Below are 22006 nucleotides of genomic sequence, written 5' to 3'. Positions count from 1 at the left end.
CAGATACTGAGAGGAGTTCTGTTGTTCTGTTCAATCAAGGTGTGAGTGTAACTAACAGGGTGTTTGTTTTGTTTCCTTTTATAATTTATATAGGAATGTCTTCGGCTATATATGTAAAAGAGCAGTTTTTCCATTTTCATCTTGTAGCTGTGATAGGACCAATGTTCTGTATTTTTTTGCTTTTCTTTTCTTTAAAGGTGATTTTGGTACTGTAGAAACTTCTAATGATCACGAGCTCTGTTCTTGGCACCCCTGCCATGACTGATTTCTAACTGAGGAGGCAAGAGAAAGCTGTACTGGAGTAACTGCTCGTAAACCAGTTACTGAACATGGTTTGGAGATCAGAGCACATATGCAAGCTTAACTCTTCTCCCAGTACTGCTTCTGCCCATTGCACATTGTTCTCAGCCCCTTTGTATTGCAAAGTAAGAGTGTTAATTTTGTAATTGGAAATGAACAACTTTCCTCTGTTAGTCTTCCATGTTCCAGCGGTGCTGGCAAGCTGAAGAACAATTGAGGAAATAGAAGCTAAGGCTGTCCAGTAGGGTAAATAATACCTCATATGAGCATATGAAAATCTTGTATTTTGTGTAACAGAGAACATATAGAAGAAATGTTGTTCCCTTTTATAAGTAGTGTCTATGAGCAAAAGAAGACCTTTGTTATTGCTAAACAAGGATGTTGTGTTCCAGTGTAATTTGAAACCCACAGGAAAACATATAAAGTTTGGGAGAGGGTTTCTGTTTACTCTTCCGTCTTTATAGACAAATGCCATAATAATGCACCAAATAAAACTCAGGTGCCTTAAAAGTTGAAACTAAGCAATGCTGCTGTGATATCTGTGGTTTCTTTTTGTGGTACTTTATTCAATTAAATCCTTAGAAAAAGAGCAATATTCATCTCGCCTTCTTTAAGACATCAGGATACAGGCATCTTAATCAGAGGTGGTTCTGTATGATCACTGGCGAGAAATACACAATTCCAGAATGTTTGCTTTAGATGTCTATCTTAGAACAAAATTAATTTCACCGTTAAAAGTGTCTGTTATTTAAAGTGATTCTGGATCACTAGCATGAAGAGAACAATCTGTACTGTAAATGCCAAAAGTTAGATGACTAAAATCCTATCCCAGGTATTTAACAACCACAGACTATGTTTGAATTCAGGGAGAAACCGTTTTCTAAGCACTGCTTGTGCTTCAGCGTGGTTGATAAAGCTTTTGTAACTGTGAAGAAGCCTGAAGTTTTCATATTGCTTCCTTTTGGTTTGTAGGTCTGTGTGTATTTTATATGCATTAAATTTAAATTTTCATTTAAACTGATTATTTTGGACACACAGTCTTATTTTCTTCTCTAAAAAGGATTGTTCATGATCTGCATTATTCAGAAAGAAAGTAATTTTTTTCTCTTTTGACAGATTTAGCAATGCAGTTGAATCAAGGAAAATTTGAATATAATGGATCATGCGGGTGAGTGATGTGATTTAAACTGTTGTCACTGTGTATCAGAATTCTTTACTATGGCTTTAATAAAATTTTGTCACTATTAATTATGTGTTACAAAAGAAAAATGGGATGTTAAGTGAGGAGTAGAAATTAACAGAATTCAGGGAAATGAATATGCTTTTTAATGATGCACAGTTTTTAAAGATGAGATAGAAGAAGCTTTGTGTACAAATTATGAAGATGATCAGGAATACTATTCACAGTTACTTAAATCCATCTTCAGCTTCTGTTTTCAATATTATTTTTTTTTTTTTCAAAAATATGACTGAAGATTCATTGCAAGTTCACAGAATACCCAAATTTCCCTGTGTTTTTTTTTTTTTTTTTTGTCCTTGTTGGTTTTTGGTTGGTTGGTTGATTGGGTTTGGTTTTTAGCCTGTACTTTGTGTGGAGAGCAGATTTCACAGAAAATGGTGTTTCATCTCTAAGTTCTTGCTCATTATTTTTGCATGAAAAGGGGTTCTCAAGCAATGTTGATAGATTTTTTTTTTTTTTTTGGATGCTGAGTGTATACCTTAATAGGATAGATTGATCTTTAATATCAATAGAAGGGAAAAAGTTTGAGGAATTGTAGGAAATGACAGTCCAGAAACACATTAAAGTCTGCAAGCTCATCCTGGAAAAGAAACAACTCTTTTACTCATGGAAGTCTTATTTAGAAGGAAAATCTGAGTAGATGGAACTTGGTAAAAATTCTTCTTCTGCAGAATGGTCAGCATAGTACTTCGCCTCTCCATACCTTATTTTCAAATGTGAACTCTTCCAATAAATGCTGTTGGGTTTCTCAAAAGTGCGGTCTTTGGTCATGTCAGGAAAAAATAAAAATCCTTATGCCAGAGTATGGTTCCTTTTTTATTTGATTCACTAGCCTAGGAGAAGAGCAACTATGTACTTCTGGCAAATTCTCTGAGACAGGCTTCGTTATCCACTAAATTTCTTGGTTCTTGTGTGAGTCTTCTGCTATTACAGTAATATAGTGGTAATAGATAGTAATATAGTGGTAATATTTTGTAAATGTGGTGCTGTTTCATCACAGAGAGAAAATACTCAGGGCAATGAAAATAAAAAAAAATACATTTCCTTCAGTCTGTTATCCTTTTTTTTCTCTGATTTACAGTTTTCATGCTGGTGAAAGGAGAGCATGAATATTTTTTATTTCAGCAGGTCTGAAGTCTAGGCTTAGCATGTTTCAGATAGTTCCCTTCTGCCTGTAGTCTACTTTAAATCCGTAAAATATTATAAAATTGCACTCGTTTTTAATGTGAGAATAGTAAATAATATTACTTTCCTAAATGGAAACCGTGTTATGAAAAATAGGAGAAAATGCATTGAGAGTCTGTCTTTCAAAGTTTTTCTAGCATTTTTTAAATTATTCATGAATCCTGCATAGGCCTTTATAACATTGTCTACCTGTGATTGCTAGAGAGACTAGAGTGTGGATTTAAAAAATAAATAAAAAATTTAAAAAAGAACTAGCAACTGCTGTCTGTCAGAGCTACAGAATTAGCAAGATGACTCCAGTTACATGTTTTCTTCCACCAGTGGAACAAAATTCCTCTCATATAGCGTAGCATTTTTGTGGCTCAGCTACTATTTTATTCTGATGGCAGAATCCTTGGCTTTTGATTCACCAGTGCACATATTAGCTTCATTGATATGTTGATCCAGTGTATAGTCCTCAGGGATGTATTGTAAGTGTTATTATGGTAGCACCTTTCGTGCTACTATAATTAACAATCTGTCAGTACTAACATCAGCTGTTTTCCCCAAGGTTTTATAACTGAGATGAAAAAATTAGCTTCAAGCTGAATTTTATTGTATGAGTCTTGACTCTCTGGAAGTATTTCATTTAAAAAAAATAAAAATAAAAAAATTGTATGTTTCTGCATTTTTCTTTGTATTTTTCAAAAGCATTAAAGAAATAAAGTAAATGGGAGCATCTATTTTTTATTATATGATAACTCACTGTATTTTTAAAATGTGTTACTAAATTATTTTGAAATGTCCTTTATTACATTACATTTATTTTCCTCTTGAGATCCAGGATTGATTTAATCCCTCACTAGCTGGTAATTCAAAATTAAGAATAACATTTATCTCTATTCTAGGTACGCAGTGTTATTTCCTCACACTTGCAGCTAGAATGAGTCTGTATTTCACAGCACTGTAGAAGAGTTTGTTGTTTGAAGCTAGAACATCCATTTCCATTTATTATGTAGTTAATACAAGTACAGTTTCCACAAAAGAATAACTTTCTTCTTCTTTTTCTTGAAATAAGCTATCTACTTAAGCCAGATTTCATGCGGCGACCAGATCGAACGTTTGACCCTTTCTCTGAAACTCCTGTAGATGGTGTAATTGCTGCAACATGTTCTGTACAGGTAAGACTGCTACAGACAAACTTCTGTCATCTCAGAACATCCAAAATCACATTTAAATGTGAATAGAAATAGGATAGCTGCAAAAACTGTTTGGCTTGTCTGTATGTCCTCAGATATTTTTTTTTTGTAGTTGTTTGTTTGTTATTGTTGTTGTTTGATTGCAGGCTAAGACATCTGTGTTTACTTGATCTGAATTGAACATGATATAATTAGAAATGATTTGTTATTACACATTTTCACTGAACATTAAGCCCTCTCATGCTCTTCTTTACATCAGAAATGAGCAAATGAGTGGAGTTCATTTATGTGGATAGTATGAAACTGTACAAATTTCACTCCTCACTACAAGGCAAGGAGGAATATGGGCATATGTGGACAGGATATTTTCAAAATAAGTAGAGAAAAGTGGCTCTGTGAGAAAAGTGGCTGTGATTGAGGTCATTACTTTAGAATCATCTATGACTAGCAAAGTCTGTAAATCTTCTGTTGTGGTTCCAAAACATAGCTAGGCATCGCGTTTTGGTAATTGTTTGTAAATCCTATTTTCTGATTTGACACTTGACTCTCTTTGCTCAAATAACCTGTGAGCAGCTTAACAAAAGTTTGGCTTTCAGTTGTCTCTTTTTGTGTGTAGCAGAGATCTCAAAATCTCTCTGAACAAGGATTCATTGTGCATTGTAGACAATTAAGTTTCATTTGCACCTACAGAAGAATAAAAACTTAAAAATTAAAACAAAATTTAAAGGCAGCACAATCTTTCCAAGGAGGAAGTGGGATCTGGTGGTGAGAACATTGTGCTACAAAGCACTAGAGATGGTTCTTAGATCACTTATTTTGTCATGTGTTTTTCTTGAGTGACTAAAACTTGTGTATAATTCCATGCTTCTTCCTTGAACCGGTAAGAATGGAATAATACTGTCAACCAATTCATTCAAGATTTGTGGAGGAAAAATATAAAAGGTTTTGTTTGCAATGATTACTGTTTGGTGCCTACTCTGAGTTGGGGCTTTGCTGAAGAATGCTGTGCATATTTGACATGTGGGAAGATACAGTCCTTACAGAGGAGAATGTACAATCTTATTAAATAGAAAACATGCTCGGTGGATGTAAACAGCAGGAAGAGCGCACAGGAGAAAGAGAAAGAGATGGATCAGGGTTATACAAGGAGTCCATCTTCTGCTGCATAGTCTGTTGATTCTGAATTTTATTTGTACTGCAGTGATAGCTAAAAGCCCTGACAAAGAGCAGGACTTCCCTTGTAGATGCATACCGTTATTTAAAAATAAAAAACTGTAAGAGTACACCAAAGCCAGTGCTGGTGCCCCTCAACCACAAAATTTTTCAGATTTGTTATCCAGAGTGTTCCCTGGAAGAATGTTAGATCATGAAAAGAAAAGAATGTCTCAAATAAGCTTAGATCTGCAAAATTGCGTTTCAATGATTTTCTTCCCTCCTTGATCTTAGTAATGAAATCGTTAGCTGTATTTTTAAGTAATAGATCATCTTGATGGAATAGAAATTTGCCCTGGAGTAATCACCTGCTGTGACTAGATTAATCTTGACTTGAAGTAAAATCACAGCAAATCTTTATATACATAGCAATACGGAGGAGTCATGCATGGTGTTTTTTTGCTTGTTTGTTTGCTTTTTAAGCATCATGCATTTTCCAGACAAAGAATATAGAATTAGATTGACATGTGATTTCTATAAAACCTGCACCAAAGAGAAAGAAGAGCAATACGTTCCTTTTACAACTTTGTAAAGGAGACACATAATGGATTCTGAACAGAAAAGTTTAAAGCATATTTTGAGAGCAGTTGCAAAATAGTAGTGTCCAATGTGCTTGTTTCATTCAGTATATTTTGTTAAAACTTTGAATGCCTCTGTAGACAGCAGCTAATTGGGCTCCTGTGTTATGACTTGTTTATAACTTTTAATACCATAACGTAGTGAGTGAAGTCATTTTTTGTTTGTCACATTTCACATTTGTAGAGCTTACTCTGTAAGCTCATATAAGAGAACTAAAATGAAAATAAAGGTTATATTTAAGGTCTTATCATAATTTTTCCAAGTGCAATTTTACCAGTAATTATACCATTTTCAGATGATTAAATAAATATCTGCTCTGTATAAAGCTTTTGTCGGAGTGCCTTGACTAAATAAAAAATTATCAGTATTTCCAGTATTCATATTGTGCTGTGTACATTGTATTGTTGATATTCTCTGTACTGCTTTTCCTAACTCTTCTGTTATTATGTTGCAGGTAATATCTGGTCAGTTTTTATCAGACAAAAAAATTGGTACGTATGTAGAAGTGGATATGTATGGTTTACCCACGGACACAATACGTAAAGAATTTCGAACACGCATGGTGATGAACAATGGTCTGAACCCTGTTTACAATGAAGAATCATTTGTATTTCGAAAGGTAGGATATTTGGAAAGCATGGTTTGTTGTTGCCAGCCCTTTTGCACATGAGCATCCTTGCTCACTTGAGCTACCCTTCCCTGCTTCAGTCTGACTGCTCACATGAATAAGTGCTGCTCCCATGAAAAAGGGTTTGTAGGGTTCCTGTTTACTACAGTAAACAATCTAAAGCTGAAATAAGCTTTCAAGAGATTTTTTTTTTTTAATTTTGCATTGTTTTGCTTTTCTAATGGATAACCTCTGTAGCTGTCACATGATTTTTTGTTTCTGTTTGGCTTTTCCCTCCCCTTTGCTTCCTCTTCCCACTCGGAGGTAGCCACCTCCATCGTGGCCATGCCTGTGTTCAAGGTATGCAGTCTGCTCAGAATGAGCCCCCGCTGGTGGACACCATCATTCCTTGGAGATTTCTTCTTCCCTGCCCTGGCAGTGGCTGCTATCTTGCACTGTTCCTTCAGCCCAGAGGGCAGGTGAGATGCTGCATCCAAAGCTAAGGTCAATGTTATTACATGGAAAAGTTGGAAGGGTGCTGTGTTCCTCAGATGTGTTGCCAGCTCCCTCCTCCATGTGCATTATGTACCTTTTTTTTTCCTCAATAACAAAAGAAAAACAAACCTTTTTTTCTTAGTATGGGGGATTTAAAAAGAGAGATCAGCTGTTATTGCCCATGTTCAGTTTTTATCTCTCAGTCTTTATATATATGACACACACACACACACATATATATATATACTTTTTTTGTCAGCTGGAGTTTCATCCAGACTACATGTGTTAGCAGTGCTGTCTTTGAGAGTGTCTGTTTCGCTTACACCTGTTTTGTTGTCATGCAGAATTGTTGCTCTTTTATTCCAAAGTGACAGACTTTGCCGTGTGGTGATACCACTTTACTCTTGGGTATATGACACACGTCATCTGCTTTCTAAACAGTATAACTATTTTTTAATAGAAATGTAATTAATGCAAGAGACTCTTCTGAACTCAGATATTTTCTGAAATGAATGTGAATTCAAGCACTTTACCCTGTGTATGAGAAGACCCAGGGAAATTGCTTAAGTACGTGACAGGCAATCATGCTGCCCATGGCTTGCTGGCCATATGGCCAGCATCTGCTGCTTTCCAATTTGTCAAATCAAAAGGCCCATAAAATACAGGGTGCACTCAGCTTCACTGTAAAAGCAGGAAACCTGTATGTCATGACATTAATATGATGGCTGATGCTAATATTCCTTGGACTTTCTGCTCCACTCTGCAATAAACAATTACATGGTCATACGTTCTCTCAAATAACTCATACTGCAAGTCAGACAAGAGATTATTTTTCTTCATCCCAGGTCATTATTGTATCAAGTTCAGCACTGTAATCAAAACGGATATTGATGACCAAGGCAGATGAGTAGCGTGAGCACAGCAGGAACAGTTCTGGTTGAAGGAAATGAAAATGTGAGGTGCACAGTGTTAAATGTCATGAGGGTGGGAATGCCTTCAAGGACACCCTAGAACAAGTGAACAGAGAGGGAACCGTAACCTTCTTAGTCCCCACTCCTGCTCCCTAGTCAGTCTCTGAGCCCATCAAGTAACGAAAGATGTACTCATCTGTGGCCTGTAAAGGAGAGATCTTACCTGACCTATTTGGGTTACAATGTTCTCCTTAAGCTGATGTTTAATCCTACACAGTTGTTCTCAGGTAACACGTTCAATTGTTTTTCTGTCATGTTTTGTTGTTTTTAATTAAAATAAAGCTTCAGTCATTCTAACCAAGTCATGTGTTGTCACTCTGTTGTGTAAGGGGAAATGTGGGTCAGTCCTGGTAGTAACCTGTGCTGTGAATGTGTAGTTATCACTCATCCTAAGCAATAGAGCAGGACATTTATGAATAGCTCAGGTGGGTACAGAAACCAAAAACATACTTTACTTTGTGGCTTCTAAGACCTAAAGTTAAATTGTTAGGGGGAAAGTCTAAGGCAGATGGTAGATGCAATTTACTTAGGTCTTTTGTACCATAAGCATCAATGAATAGAACTGGGTAGGGAAAGATTGGGAAAACCTTTCCCAGCACACAGTCAGGTCAGACTGACACAGAGGCTACACATCTTGGTTAGTCTGTCTTCTCCTTGCTGCGCCACACACAGAGGCAGCATCTTTATTCTTAGGAAGAAAAGGGATTTTTTGCTATTCTTTTGGTCACTCAAGGTGAGAGCTGAAAGATGCAGATAGCTGGCAGCATCCCTGCCCACCATGCATACCTTTCATGTTTTGAGTACCCACTTCGGCTGGCAGCACACCATTTCAGCGGGTCTTTCACCCTGTCTTGTCCTCTGTCTGCTTCTCCACTCTGCAGAACCCATAGTTCAGCATGCATCCCCATCAGCTTGTGCTTGCATTCCTTCCATTCTTAATTGCCCTTTTGGATACATCCCACATTCAGTCTTTGGGTCAGAATTCTTCCCAATTCAGTGCTATCTACTCTTCAATTGCCATGGTATCTTCCATTTCCCAAATAGTATTTACCTGCCTGTTATTGATGTCACCAGTAACGTAAAATAAATACACAAAATATTTGGCTAGTGTAAGTGTAAGAATGTATAATTCTGAAATCACCTATTATTTATAGTGAAAAAAAAATAGGAAAGGGAATCTGAAAGTATGAGGTTTGCAAAGACTGATGTTATCTTTCAGTGATGAGTCTGTTTCTAGCATACAAAGTGAATGAGCAGATTGCTTCAAACATGGGAGGTGGGGAGGGTGCTACTGTATTAGTCATTAAATGTCTTCATTTTATGGCTTTCCAGGTTATTCTTCCTGATCTGGCTGTCCTGAGAATAGCAGTGTATGATGACAATAATAAGTTGATTGGTCAGAGGATCCTGCCTCTGGATGGTCTGCAAGCAGGTTACAGACACATTTCACTTCGGAATGAAGGCAACAAACCACTCTCCCTTCCAACAGTTTTCTGCAACATTGTGCTTAAAACATATGTGCCTGATGGTTTTGGAGGTGAGATAAACCTGTACTTCTGTGTACTGTAAATCTTGAGTGTTGTGGAAGTGCTGAAGTACTGTGGTGTCAGTATACCAGCCAGGAGTAGACATGCATTGCTGGAAAGATGAGTTTCCACTGGAAAGATGCTGTGGAAACCTCACATCTTCAGTTTAGAAACCAGGTTTCAGACCAAGTACATCGGTGTTAATGGTAATGAAATGTGTCATGTTAAATTACAAAAAATTATGGGACATAAACTAATGCTAGAGCTTGTTTTCTGTTTGTTAATACAAGGAAGTGTTTTGTTGTTTTGTTTTTTGTTTGTTTGTTTTGTTTTGTTGTTGTTGTTTGTTTTTTTTTTTTTGATGTATAGGTTTGCAGGGGTGACATATATTTAAGCTGTAGTGTTTGTCCTGTAGGTCTAGACATGCACTCTATCAAACAAAGCCACTTTTGTAGTCCTGAGAATATTGGTGTATTGTTGTTAAAAATGGACAGTGAAAAAAATCAGTATCACAAACCATTCTGCATTTTTCTTTCCCAAGTTTATATGTTTTTAGCATGTTGTAATTATATTTGGATTTTCAGGGAAGTTGTTTTTAATCTGAGCCATTTCCATGATCAGTTTGGCAGGGCCATCATCATTTATACTGAGCAGTGGCAAATTGCCATGTCTGGATATGGGCAAGCAGCTGAGAATAATCATTACACCGCTTAAATCTGTGTAATGTGTAAGTTCACCCTCAGGGTGTACCTCTGGGAATTGTGTTCTTCACTGCACATGAAATTCACTTGTGTATTAGACAATATGTAAACCACTTAAAACTGCAAAATAGAAATTACATTAAATGTTTGTGCTCTGATTCTGCAGCAAAATGAAGTTCAACTTGAAGTTGATTGGTGAGACATTGTTGATAAAAAAAACTTTTTGCTTTTTACAAAAACAATATCAAATCTGGTATCTATGCAAAGAATTATTGGTGGTTTTTCCATAGTACAAATTGGAGAAAGAGAGGATTTACCTAGTACATTGAATAATGTATCTAAAAGACTGTTTGCTGGTATTTATCCAAACTTTAAAAAATAAACAGGGCTAGACTTCAATAACAGTAACTCCATGGAAGAAATATTTACAGAAGCATTTATATAGGTCACATATGAAACCCTGACTGTTGCAAGTCAGCTGGAGTTTTGTCGTAGGTCTTGGAGCTCTGCCGTGTCTTTATGCAGCATATTTCATCAACAGTATTTAACTTCAGGGACTCTGAAGACAAATGTAAGCTTATGCTTAAGCTTGAGATTCTCAAGGCTGTAATTGGATCATGAATCTAAGGGACACATTTAAGTATGTGCTTTAATTTTTTTCTGAACTTAAGGACAGAAAAGTTGCCAGTAGATGACTCAGCTAAAACATTCCCTGAACTAGGGACATGCTTCTGATTTGGGATTGACATTTTTCTGAATGATACTACCCTTTTTATAAGAGTAGAATTTAAACTTAGAGGAGTTCAGTATGGTTCAATTGGCTGAGTGTGCTGGTTGTGTAGTAAGAAAGTATTACTGTTTTTTAAGCACATTATGCAAATTCATAAATGAAAGAATTGTTTTTCATATATAATTTGAACAATTTGGTTTAGAATTTGCAAATTGTGTGCAGCTCAGTACTGGTTGATCTACTGCATTGTCACGATTACTACAGGTGGTTTATCTGGCAGACTTGAGGACTTAAAAAATATTACAAACCCTAAGTATAATTATAATTACAGTAAAGTGCTGCTAGAATGAGACAACTGGGTGTCATGTCTTGGTGTAGTGTTGGGAAAAACAGGCTCCATATTAATATGAACTAAATGAGTTCACTTATTCTTCTCTCCCTTCCCCAGATAGTTTTGATGTGCCTCATCTATTTTTCTCATCAATATAGAGCAGGCTGATGAACAACTGTGAAATAACTTTTGACACTCATGTGGAATCATTAATATTCTCCTTGCATGTGTTTTTAAGTACCTATCATCTGCAGTGCACCTTTTATTGTTTTATGAGCTATCATTAGGATCTCCATGGTTGTTTTTGCAAACCTGTAGGAAAGTATAGCTTGATTCAATAGCTGCCTGCTTTCTTTTTATTTTTTAACTTGTATGAATAGGATTTAAAAACTTGTACTGAATAATAACTCATCATTAATCTATTATAGTCCTTAAAAGATGCATAATTTTATTTTTTGTACAGTTTACTTATTTGTGTGTGTGGTTTATCTGCATCAGCTACTCTGTCCAAATAAAACAAAACACTGGTGCAAATTAATGTAAATGAAGGAGCATTCTCCAAATATATATTATTCTTCTATAATATATTATTCTTCTATAATATTCTTCTGTAGTAGAAATGTGTACGTCACTAATTATGGCTGCTTAGGTTAGTGGTTAGAGTCCTCTGTAATGTAGTCTTCCCATGATTTTCTCCCTTCTATATTTAATAGGGATTCTTTTATAGAATGCTATTCCCTACACCCACTTTACCTCACTGAGGAAAGAGAAACGTAAGCAAAGGACAAATGACAGTGTGAAAAGCAGTGATGAGTCACATCCCACTTGTAGAAATGCTGAGCCGTTGGTGTAGTGCTCATATGGTTTGTAATACAATTCACAAAGGTCTCACTCTCCCAAACATGTTAGTCATTTTTACTTTGAAGCTGATGATAATCAGCTATTTTCAAATGACACATCGTGTTAGCAGGGTAGTCCTGGGTTTTCATTGAAGAATAAGTGCCAAGGACAAAAAGACATGGTTACTAAGGCAAGAGGCAAACACTCAGTTCTAAGCTACCTTTGATATGGTTCTAAGGCCATGGGTACAGCTGAAAATAAATTCTTTGTTTTTGTGCATATAAACTACAGTTTCAGATGACATAGTTGGGTCACCAGTTACTGGAGGGAACTTTATTTGGGAAAATAAAGAGAGCCATCAAGACTAATGCTGCCTATTTAATACAACTTTTGTGGGAATGGCAGCCCAGACTATGCTATTTTCCTTGAGAAATGCATCCAGTGACTTCAAGGGAGCTCACAGACAACTTGGGTTGAAAAAGAGATTATATAGTGCAGCCCCCAATTGGAACAAGATAGAAACTTCCTCCTGAAGCTTTTGATGGGTTGGATGTTTATTGCAGACATAGTCAGTGGGTTGCCTTTTCTGTCTCACATTGTTGTAAGCTAATTTGGAAAATGGCCAAAAATATGACATGTAACATGGACAACATTCAAATAATGAAAACTGTGAGTGTCAGAACTGTCATTGCAGAAATAATTGTCTATTATGCTAGTGAGTCCATTTAAGATGTAAGGGTACAAAAACATTTATCTTTTACGTGTAAGCAGCTGAAAATAGGGCTCTGCAGCACTCTGTAAAGAGGAAAAAAAAAGATTCCTTGCAAGTGAGTCACCTTCCTTGGTCTCCCTAATGGTCATGACAAAAAGCCTGAGTTAATTAAATGACAATATTTTGTAATGAATGATGAGTCAGGCTGCAGCAGTTAAACTTCGTTTCCTAAGTTACTGCTCTGACAAGAGAGGCTTATTAACTGAGACCAGTGACCCTTTTGTCCATAACACTGAAGTTAAAGTGTCAGAAGGATCATCAAAACAGATCGCTGCTGTGGTCTCTGAATGTGTTCTTATTGTAGTTAGTGAACCAGTTTAATCTGTAAAATCATTTCTTGCTGTGGAGGGCCTCCTTTGTCATTTGTGAATTCTTTGACTGTTTTGAAATTAGTCATGGAAAAAGATTATTCAGTATGCAGGTAAAGATTTGTGTGTCTTTGTCTTCCTGCAGACCTATGCTTACACCTTTATCACTGTATATGGAAAAAGCATTCTTTAATCTGTATGGTTGAACTTACACAGTGCAATTCTTAATATTAGCTTTATACATATATATTTCTGTCACACTCCAGCAGGGCGGGTGGGCTGAACACATACCATGTTGACCCCTACTCCTGGCCCAAATTCTGGTGTCATGCCATTTGTGCGCTGACTTCAGCGACAGCGTCCAATTTTATTGGGAACAGCTAATATTGTGGTTCAGGTAGTTGGTGTGCCAATGGCCAAAATGATCACGGCACTGTACTCTGTAGACTCATTCACACAGCAGGTTGGAAGAAACGATGCCAGCACCCACTACAGCTTTTACTCTGGCTTAAAGTGCTGGAGAAACCAACCTCAGTTCTTCACTGTCTACTGGGGAGCAGAGGGTAGAAAAGGGTTACTGAATAGGAGGAAACAGGGAGATCATTACTTTTTCCTGGAGCTTGTCTTTAATACTAACCACTTTAACAGAAGAACCTGAGAATGTCCAGTACTAAGCAGAGCTACAATACTGCTAGCAGTACTGTGGCATGGGCCAGATTCAAATATTGCTCATTAGCGGTTCACAGAAAAGCCATTTCACAGCCTTCTACATTGCAAGCGTGGAGCATCACAAAGGCGAGTGAGACTGGATTTGTCTGATCACTTTAACCACCCAAATGAAATTGTAGTTTAGCTTTGTGTTTGAACTAGGAGATATAATGGAGCATCTTCTACAACTCCCTGCAATCCCAAGTCAGTCAGCACTCAAATAACCAAGGGGCAAAGTTGTTAGCAGTGTGTCACGCAGGACATCTGATTCTGGTGTCAAATTCTACTGACATCAGCCGTGAGGAACTTAAAGTAACTATGCTCTGCTCTCCAAAATAAACCACCTGGATTAATATCACTCCCTTGGCACTTCATAAACTGATCCATGTTCCTGATGTGTTCAGGTGCTCTGGTGATGAGTGCTTTCAGTCCAGGCAAATTCACTGTAGAAAGCTGGGGTGTTGTTGCAAGCCATGGTTGATATAACAGTGGTAAAATGAAGGTCTTATAAAAGATGATTTTTTAAATGCCTCTGAAGATGATAAAAAGTTGATTTTTTTTTTTCTTACAGATATTGTGGATGCTTTGTCAGATCCAAAGAAATTTTTGTCTATAACAGAAAAAAGAGCGGACCAAATGAGAGCTATGGGCATTGAAACCGTAAGTAGAACTTAATGACAAACACAGCCCATTTATGTTCATATTATGAAGGGATTTTTTATAATAGAGGATGTAGAATGTAGGTTGTGAAAAGATCACCATCAGCTGGTCAGTTGTCTGTGAGTTCAGTTGTTTGATTTTTGGATTGCTGCTTTTTTTGTGTTTTGTTTGTTTTTTGCTTATAAGTAAACTGGACCTTCTCCCATGGATGCATATTACCTTACCATTTCTCATCTGCAAATACAAGCCTCTTTGGCCTGCTCTGAATAACACTGGCCTGTGCTAACACACACTGAAATACTGTTCACTGTCTAACTTTCCACAGGCCATGATAACGCATCCTACAAAAATGAAAATTTTAAAAAGCGAGAAAAGAGCTATAGCCATTTAAAATAGGTTACAAATACTTTATTGAGTATAGTGTTATTTGAAAATATGTTGCAACGTTCCTAATTGTGTATAAACTAAACAAGTTCAGAAATCTCCTATACCCCAACTCTTGTACTACAGGTAAAACAGCAATTAATTTATTACAATGTACATGTTTCTTCCAGAGTGATATAGCTGATGTACCAAATGACACGTCAAAGAATGATAGAAAAGGAAAAGCCAATAATGCCAAAGCAAATGTGACTCCTCAGAGTAGCTCTGAGCTTCGACCAAGTACCACGGCAGGCTTTGGATCTGGGACTGATGCTAAGAAAGGTAAACAAAAATCATGGGCCTCTCCATCAGCTCTGATGTGGTTCAGAAAGTCACAGAGTACTTAATACTCATTTTTGGTTTTGCAGGTCTATTTATTCTTACCCTTTAGAAAATAACTTCTGCTATTGGTAGTGGTCTTTGTCTATTTGCAAATAAATTTCATGTATTACCAAAAAGGCTGCATGAAACCAATACAGCTTTATTTTACTTAGTGACCTCTTTGTATAGCTGTATGCCCACTGCTAATAGGAGCAACCTATGTGACTCTGGAAGAAGTTTACCAAAGATTTACCGGAACCACACCAATAGGAACGACTCTTTTCTGGTACACTCCACAAGAACTTCTCTGCTTTCTTTTTTCCCTCTGCAAATCCCTTGGCAGAGTTGCAGATTTAAGTAATTAAAGGTATTTAGAATTCATCGTATTCTGTTGTGATTTCCCCACAATTAGAAATGTTTTCATCGTGTGGTTTTACTCCGAATAGCGATTATGGAAATGGCATGTTTATTGTCAAAAATACCCATATTAAATATGCTCATTTAGAAATGAATAAGTATTTTTTTTTCTCACTATACACTCTTCACTCTACAAAATCATCTTACAGAGTCAAATGGGATTATTTGTTTCTCATAGCTCATCACAGGTAATGAAGATTAAGTGAGAAAACAAATTTGTACAGCTGAATGGAACACAATAAATATTTCTGTTAATGGCCCTCAAGAATTAGTCTGATTCGTTCTCTTTCATCCACCCTGGCCCAAAAGGATCAATGGGAATGCAAAGGAGTACAAACTGCTCTTGTTCTCAAACATAAGCAGACATGGCTGAATACAAACATGTGAAGGAATCTCTTGAGAAACAAGTTGTGATCTCTCCTGAGTCACTTTTGGCAATAAAACAGGTCATCTTTAGCACCTGAATGCTTTCAAAGTTCTTCAAACCAGATTATTTTATGCAGCAAGGTGTTTTAATATTTCATGTATCAACACCAAGATGCACAAATATTAGTTGTATTGAGCATTAATTGGGCATGAGATTTGCTGGGGTTGGCAACTAATTCCTGGTTGTCATGGAATCAGACCTGGTGAACAAAGTAAATGAGTTGGCATTTTAAAATGAAAACCTCAGGAAGTTTGTTTAGAACATGGCATACTTGGTGGTGCCCTGTTTAAGATCTGGTCTTAAAATGAGATTTTTGGTACTAGTGTGTTCTTGTTTGCAAGTAGGTTTTTTTCATATTCTCTCATGTTAAAACAGTGCTGGTCATTTTTATACCTAGCAGGCCTTATTTTTGTATTACTTTGCTCTATGATCTTTTAAGATCTTAATAATTCTACCACTGGTACAATGTTTAATGGACCTTACCATTAGAAATTACATATCCAGAAAGAGAGGGTGTCTGGGGAAGGTTTTCAAATGAAAAGAATGTTTTTTTGTTTGGTTGGTTGTTTTTTTTAAGTTGTTCTCTTATGTGACTTTCAGTAAGTTAGGTGATCAGTGATTTTGAAAACTTGAGCCTCTGTATTTATCTATGCCTAAGCCTGTTCCAGTCTCATTCACAAGACTAATGTTAATAGCATATAATTGAGCAAAATGTCATGCTTCTAAGAGAATCGAAAAATCTTGTTCCCTAAGGAGATTGCCCCAGTCCCCCTCCCTTCTTTTTTTTTTTTTTCTTTTGCAGAATCTGGATTTTTCTCAGTTCAATTCACCTTAGAAAGCAGAAAGTTCATTTCAAGTCAGGAGAAACCTTACTGTCCATGGATACTCTTAATAGCATTTAAACAAATAAATTTGCACTGTATTTAGGAACAATCTAATGTTTTTATGTAACAACCCCTCCCCCCACCACCACCCAATTACAGCACTTATGGCATTCTATTGACATTTTTATTTATGGTTACATGTAGGATATGCCGAATAGTTTTTTTTTTTTGTTTTTTTTTTTTTTAAAGTCATAATATGTTACAAAACATTTATTAAACCATAAAGATGAAATTAGATTTGGTTTTGTTTGCATTACAGTTCAGGAGATCAGAATATATTTTCATTCATCTAAATAGTACATTAATTCTTTCATGATAGATTTGATTGTGGCATTGAATTTTCATTAGAATTTCTACTTTCTGTGATTTTTTGTTTCTCCTCTTTTAATTCTCCTTTAGTCTTGGACTGTACTATTGTTCCTTTTCTAATAGCCTGGTATTAACTAAAATGCAGAGTTTGCCTCTGTTAACATACAGGCTGCCAGTAAATTTTCATTCCCACAATTTTTGTGTTTTTAATTAAGAAGAATAAGTATATCTAACCTTAGTTAACTCTGTATGTAGTCATGCAAAACCTTACCAAAGAAACATTCCCCCGAAACAAGAAGTGCCAGAGCAATCTTCAGCTATTTACCGAAATTCTGAAGTTTGCATAGTTCTATTTTAGTGTGTATAAATGGTTTGCTGTGTTTTCAGTAAAGAAGCTTTTCCAATTTTTAGATTGCCGTGTCTTGATGCTTCAGTGAAAAATTCTAAGAGATTAAAATACACTCACCAACTCCCTTTTTTCTCAAGGCAATTGACTGAGCAGTGCATTTGAAAAGGAATTTAACTGTATATTTGTTATGTCAATGAATAATTTTCTCATTAACCTTATTTTTTTATGGTGAAAAATAGTAATTAATTGCTAACCTAAATGTAGATTTCTGTGGTAAAACTCATATTGAAAAGTGTGATATACAGTAATATGCATGAAGGTTTTTTTTATATAAACCATACCAATATCTTCCTAGGTATAGACCTTATTGCTCAAGTGAAGATAGAAGATTTAAAGCAAATGAAAGTAAGCATGAGCACAAGCTTTTCAAAATATGTTCCTAATTATTTGTTTTAAGTAGCCAGGTTTTTATCTGGCTACAGTCAATATGACCACAGAAAAATTGATCCAACTTCTCTTTTTGTAGGCTTACATAAAGCATTTAAAGAAACAGCAGAAAGAGCTGAATGCCTTAAAGAAGAAGCATGCAAAGGTATGATCATGAAAAGCTCTCTGAGCAACACACTCTAATTGAAATAAATTGCAGCGCTCACTAGCATAGGCAGCTCCTAATTAAAATGAAAAGAAAAACTAAGGAATGGTATTTGGACCACCAAGAAAGGGCGTATCTGTTTTAAGTGTACTGAAATATGATCCAGTAAGTTAATCTTCCCTTTAGCAACCCTTTTATGTCTCCCTGAGTTTTTGGTGTGCTTTTGTTTGACCCATTTAAGCATCCAAAGCTCACCTTTTCCAGATAATGATTTTACCTAGCTCCCTCTTTCATGACATATTGGTAGGCAGCTTGGAAGAAAAGCAGTAATGATGTGAGGGGATGCTGCATCAAAGACAGACAGTGGAGAAACTGCAAAATTGTCAAACAGAACTGGAATGTGTAAGTGAAAAAAATGAGATGTGCTATTACATCTCACATATATATTACCACTTTATAGTTAGCTTTTTGCTTGATACTGTTGGTAGTGATATCCCAAATACAACAGTGTCACAAATATACTTTACATTAGAAAATCATGGCCCATTTTCTCCTGCCCGTTATCATTAGGAAACCATTAGTCTTGTTTCAAACAATGGCAAAAGAAGTGAAGAAACTATTCTCAATTTTATCAATGCATACAAATCCTTTCTGACTTTTAGAGCAGTTACTCCTTTATTCTTTTTGATTGAAGATTAAATTGCAAATCTGACCTAGTGTAGTAATGTCTGGACCTTTTTTAATATTACCGTGTTTCTTTTCATGACTATTGTTTGGACATGGAGTACTATGTCTGTGCAATTAAGCGTGAAGAAAATACTTCGAATAATCAACACTTTTTTTTGGGCTCCTATTATCAAAAGCAGTATAAGAAAATAGTTAACTTCAGCACCCCGTATTGGCTGCGTGCAGAAGGCAATGCGTGATTGCTCCATTTTAGTGTTGTTTACAAAGCCAATGCTCAAGAAAAAGTGTGTGTCACCCATGTCAAAAGTAGCACTTCTGTCTCATAATGATGGACAGCTGTGATTATCTTACAAGTATGGGTTGTTCTTACCTGAGTCATTATGTCATGGGCAGCTTCTAGACCTTCTTCTAGGCTTCTCATTTTTAAACATTTACTTTCTCTTTCACTGGACAACATCCCAGTAGTCAGGGGTAGCAACATCTTGCAAATGAAAATGGCACCATGGTTACGTAGCAAACAGCCATACTCAATGATATATATCCCTTATGTATGTGACACAGCAGTGTAAGGATATCTTAGCCAACGCTGCGCTGGCTAATGTTAAAAAATTGATTCATTTGTTCAGGCTTGCACTTGCTTCCTCTAATCTGGGGGAACAATTGCCAGCCACAATCTGAAGATGCTGTGCACTCAGAAGAACTTTCAGCATTAGCTCAAGCACAGCTATTTTTGGTCTGAGCCAGCCTGTGTCCTGCTGCTTTCAAGTACAAGCTGAGTGAGTACAAGTCTGTCCTAACAAGGAAGTGCCTGTCTAGAGCATGTCTTGCTAAAGAACCTGGAAAGGGCAACTTCTTGAATTTGAAGAAGAGAATCTGAGCAGAAATGTATTACTATAGCAGCTCAGAGATGATCTTGGGAAAGTGCTTTGTGTACTCATCAGTGTTCTTAATGCATTTTGTAAGCTGTGAGGGAGCAGGAGAGCTATGCAGTCAGTTAGCCATGATCAGTTAGAGAAAGCCTTTGCATTAAGCACATTGAACTTAGAAGTTCCAGGAGTAGGCTGGCTCTCACTTAACCACAGACACTCCTGAGGTCTGGAGGAATAAGTAAACACAAAAAAACATGTTCATGTTGTTTAAGGGGAAAAAAAAAAGAAAAAAAAAAAGCCCAACCCCCTTCTCTGTCTAAAATTGTCCTTGTGGAAAATTCATTATGGAAAATTCATGCATGAATGTGTGGAAGAGAGGGGTGGGAGAGGAAGGGGCTATGATTGAAGCAGTGAAGCAATGTTGGAGCTAAACTGATAACCCTGGGCAGAGGTAGCTAAGGAAATGGCAGAAGTAAGGGTCCTCGTCACTGATAGCATCCACTCGGTATAGAGAAGTATTAACAGCTCTGCTGAAATGGTGGCAGGCAGAGGTTTGTTGCTCTGTAGGAAAACACACATAGTATTGTCAGTCTCTGGTTTGTGAATGTGTAGGACAGCTACAGGCACCGCGTTTCCAGATTAATTACCAGAATTACTTTTGTACCCCCTACAGTACAGCATTGATGTCAAGGGTACAGGAAGGATGTAAAACTCTCCAGCACAGCAGGCCCAGTGGAAAAATTGTGGTTTTTTTGGGGGGGGCAGGTGGGTTATGAACCCAGGGGCTTCTCTGCAGCTTAGTCGATTAGGCATTTACAGGGCTTTTGAAAAGTGGCCCTGTCTGCCAGGTCTGTATGGCGTAATTCTGTGGTTATTTCAACTTCTCAGTATGATGAATATTGAAGGCACAATAATACAAGTGGTCACCTCATCTTCAGGAGATCTTGAAGAAAGGAGGTTTAAATAGTTCCTTTCAAAAGGTATTAATCCATTTATCCCTCTCCTGCACATCACAGGTCTGGCCAGTTTTGCACTCTGCATTCCTTAGAAATGCCTCCTCAGATTTTGAGTATGAATGGTCACTGACTTAAATAATTATAAATATTCTCTTAAAAATTAGTTAATAACAAAACCATAAAATGTGGTCACCATATGTGGGGTGTGTGTTTGTGTACAGGGTACAACAGTTGCAAGGAGCTATGCCATGTAGGAAAAACAGATTAATAGTAATATGTAGAGGAATGAGAGAATTTTATTATGCTGCCAGAGTGAAAATGGCTGAAACATTGAACTGTTGAAAATAAAGATAGGATCAAAGAAGTACAAAGCCAAAGAGTATTGTATTCTGAAAAGCCTGGCACCAGTAAATATTTATATAAGATGCCTGGACAGGAATTACAATCTTTACTGTTACTTTTTTCACTTTCATATGGGAAAAATAAGACATCTGGTCATGTCTGTCCATATTCAAGAGGCATTTGGAAAATGCTCTTAATAATATGCTTTAACTTTTGTTTAGCCCTGTAGTGGTCAGGCAGATGGACTTGATGATCTTTGTTGGTCCCTTCCAACTCCTCTTCTCTGATCTTGTCTGTTCTCCTGATAGAGGTCATGAGGTTGCAAGAAGACCACTGTTCTTAGTATCATCATTACAACACAGACATTCTGTGACAGATGAAGTTAAATTTGCCCATTCCCTGATGTCAGATTTAGTGGCTTGCCAAAGAATGCAGAATTTTGGATTTCATGAAGTGTATGAATAGTGAAGAGTGGAGATTTCACTCAGGACAGAGTGATGTAAAGGTAACATATTCAAAGCTCTGTAAAGGCAGAATGTTTTCAGAGAAATACATAAGAATTGTAAGGGAATAATACAGCAATGGAGATTGAGTAGAGATTAAAGGCAGAAAAAACTGTAGTGAGCACTGGAGAGTGACAATTTCACAGAATCACAGAATTGTCTGGGTTGGAAGAGACCTCAAGATCATTGAGTCCAACCTCTGACCTAACACTAACAAGTCCTCCACTAAACCATATCACAAGGTTTCACAACAAGTCCTGTGATTCTATTAAGTTCACTCTCCCCTATACAAGTCTCTCTGTTCTTACCCAGGCTACAAACTAAGCAAAGGATTGGGTTCAAAAACTGATTCAACAGCTCTGTTGCAGAACTCAGATGCTTTTTCTGAACCAGAGAAGCTATACCGGCACACTGACTCTGAAACTGAAATTGCCTCTTATACTACAATCCTTGTTTTGTTTGACATTTGAAAAATAGCGGCAAGTTTGTGTAATGATTACCATTTTAAAAATCCATATTAAGAATAACTTCGTCTTGAATCCTAGATTTAGTAATCTTTGCTTTTGATGTTGTTAAAATAATAT

General features: G+C 36.7%; 1 protein-coding gene across 4 annotated transcripts in view; it reads left to right on the top strand.

Annotated features, from left to right (window-relative positions):
* Window positions 1–22006, top strand: part of PLCB4 (phospholipase C beta 4) — a 204901-nt gene that overhangs the window by 156376 nt on the left and 26519 nt on the right. For all 4 annotated transcript variants that reach the window (XM_082757588.1, XM_082757585.1, XM_082757586.1 and 1 more), the window contains 8 exons: window positions 1417–1468; window positions 3783–3885; window positions 6149–6313; window positions 9100–9304; window positions 14255–14343; window positions 14898–15048; window positions 17829–17878; window positions 18000–18065. In XM_082757588.1, the coding sequence (XP_082613714.1) occupies window positions 1417–1468; window positions 3783–3885; window positions 6149–6313; window positions 9100–9304; window positions 14255–14343; window positions 14898–15048; window positions 17829–17878; window positions 18000–18065 (881 nt within the window). The remainder of the gene's footprint in view (window positions 1–1416; window positions 1469–3782; window positions 3886–6148; window positions 6314–9099; window positions 9305–14254; window positions 14344–14897; window positions 15049–17828; window positions 17879–17999; window positions 18066–22006) is intronic.

This window comes from Aythya marila, assembly GCF_965140915.1.
Source record: "Aythya marila genome assembly, chromosome: 3".
NCBI lineage: Eukaryota > Metazoa > Chordata > Aves > Anseriformes > Anatidae > Aythya > Aythya marila.
The sequence above is the reverse complement of the archived record's forward strand: the minus strand, read 5'-3'. Positions and strand labels throughout refer to the sequence as shown.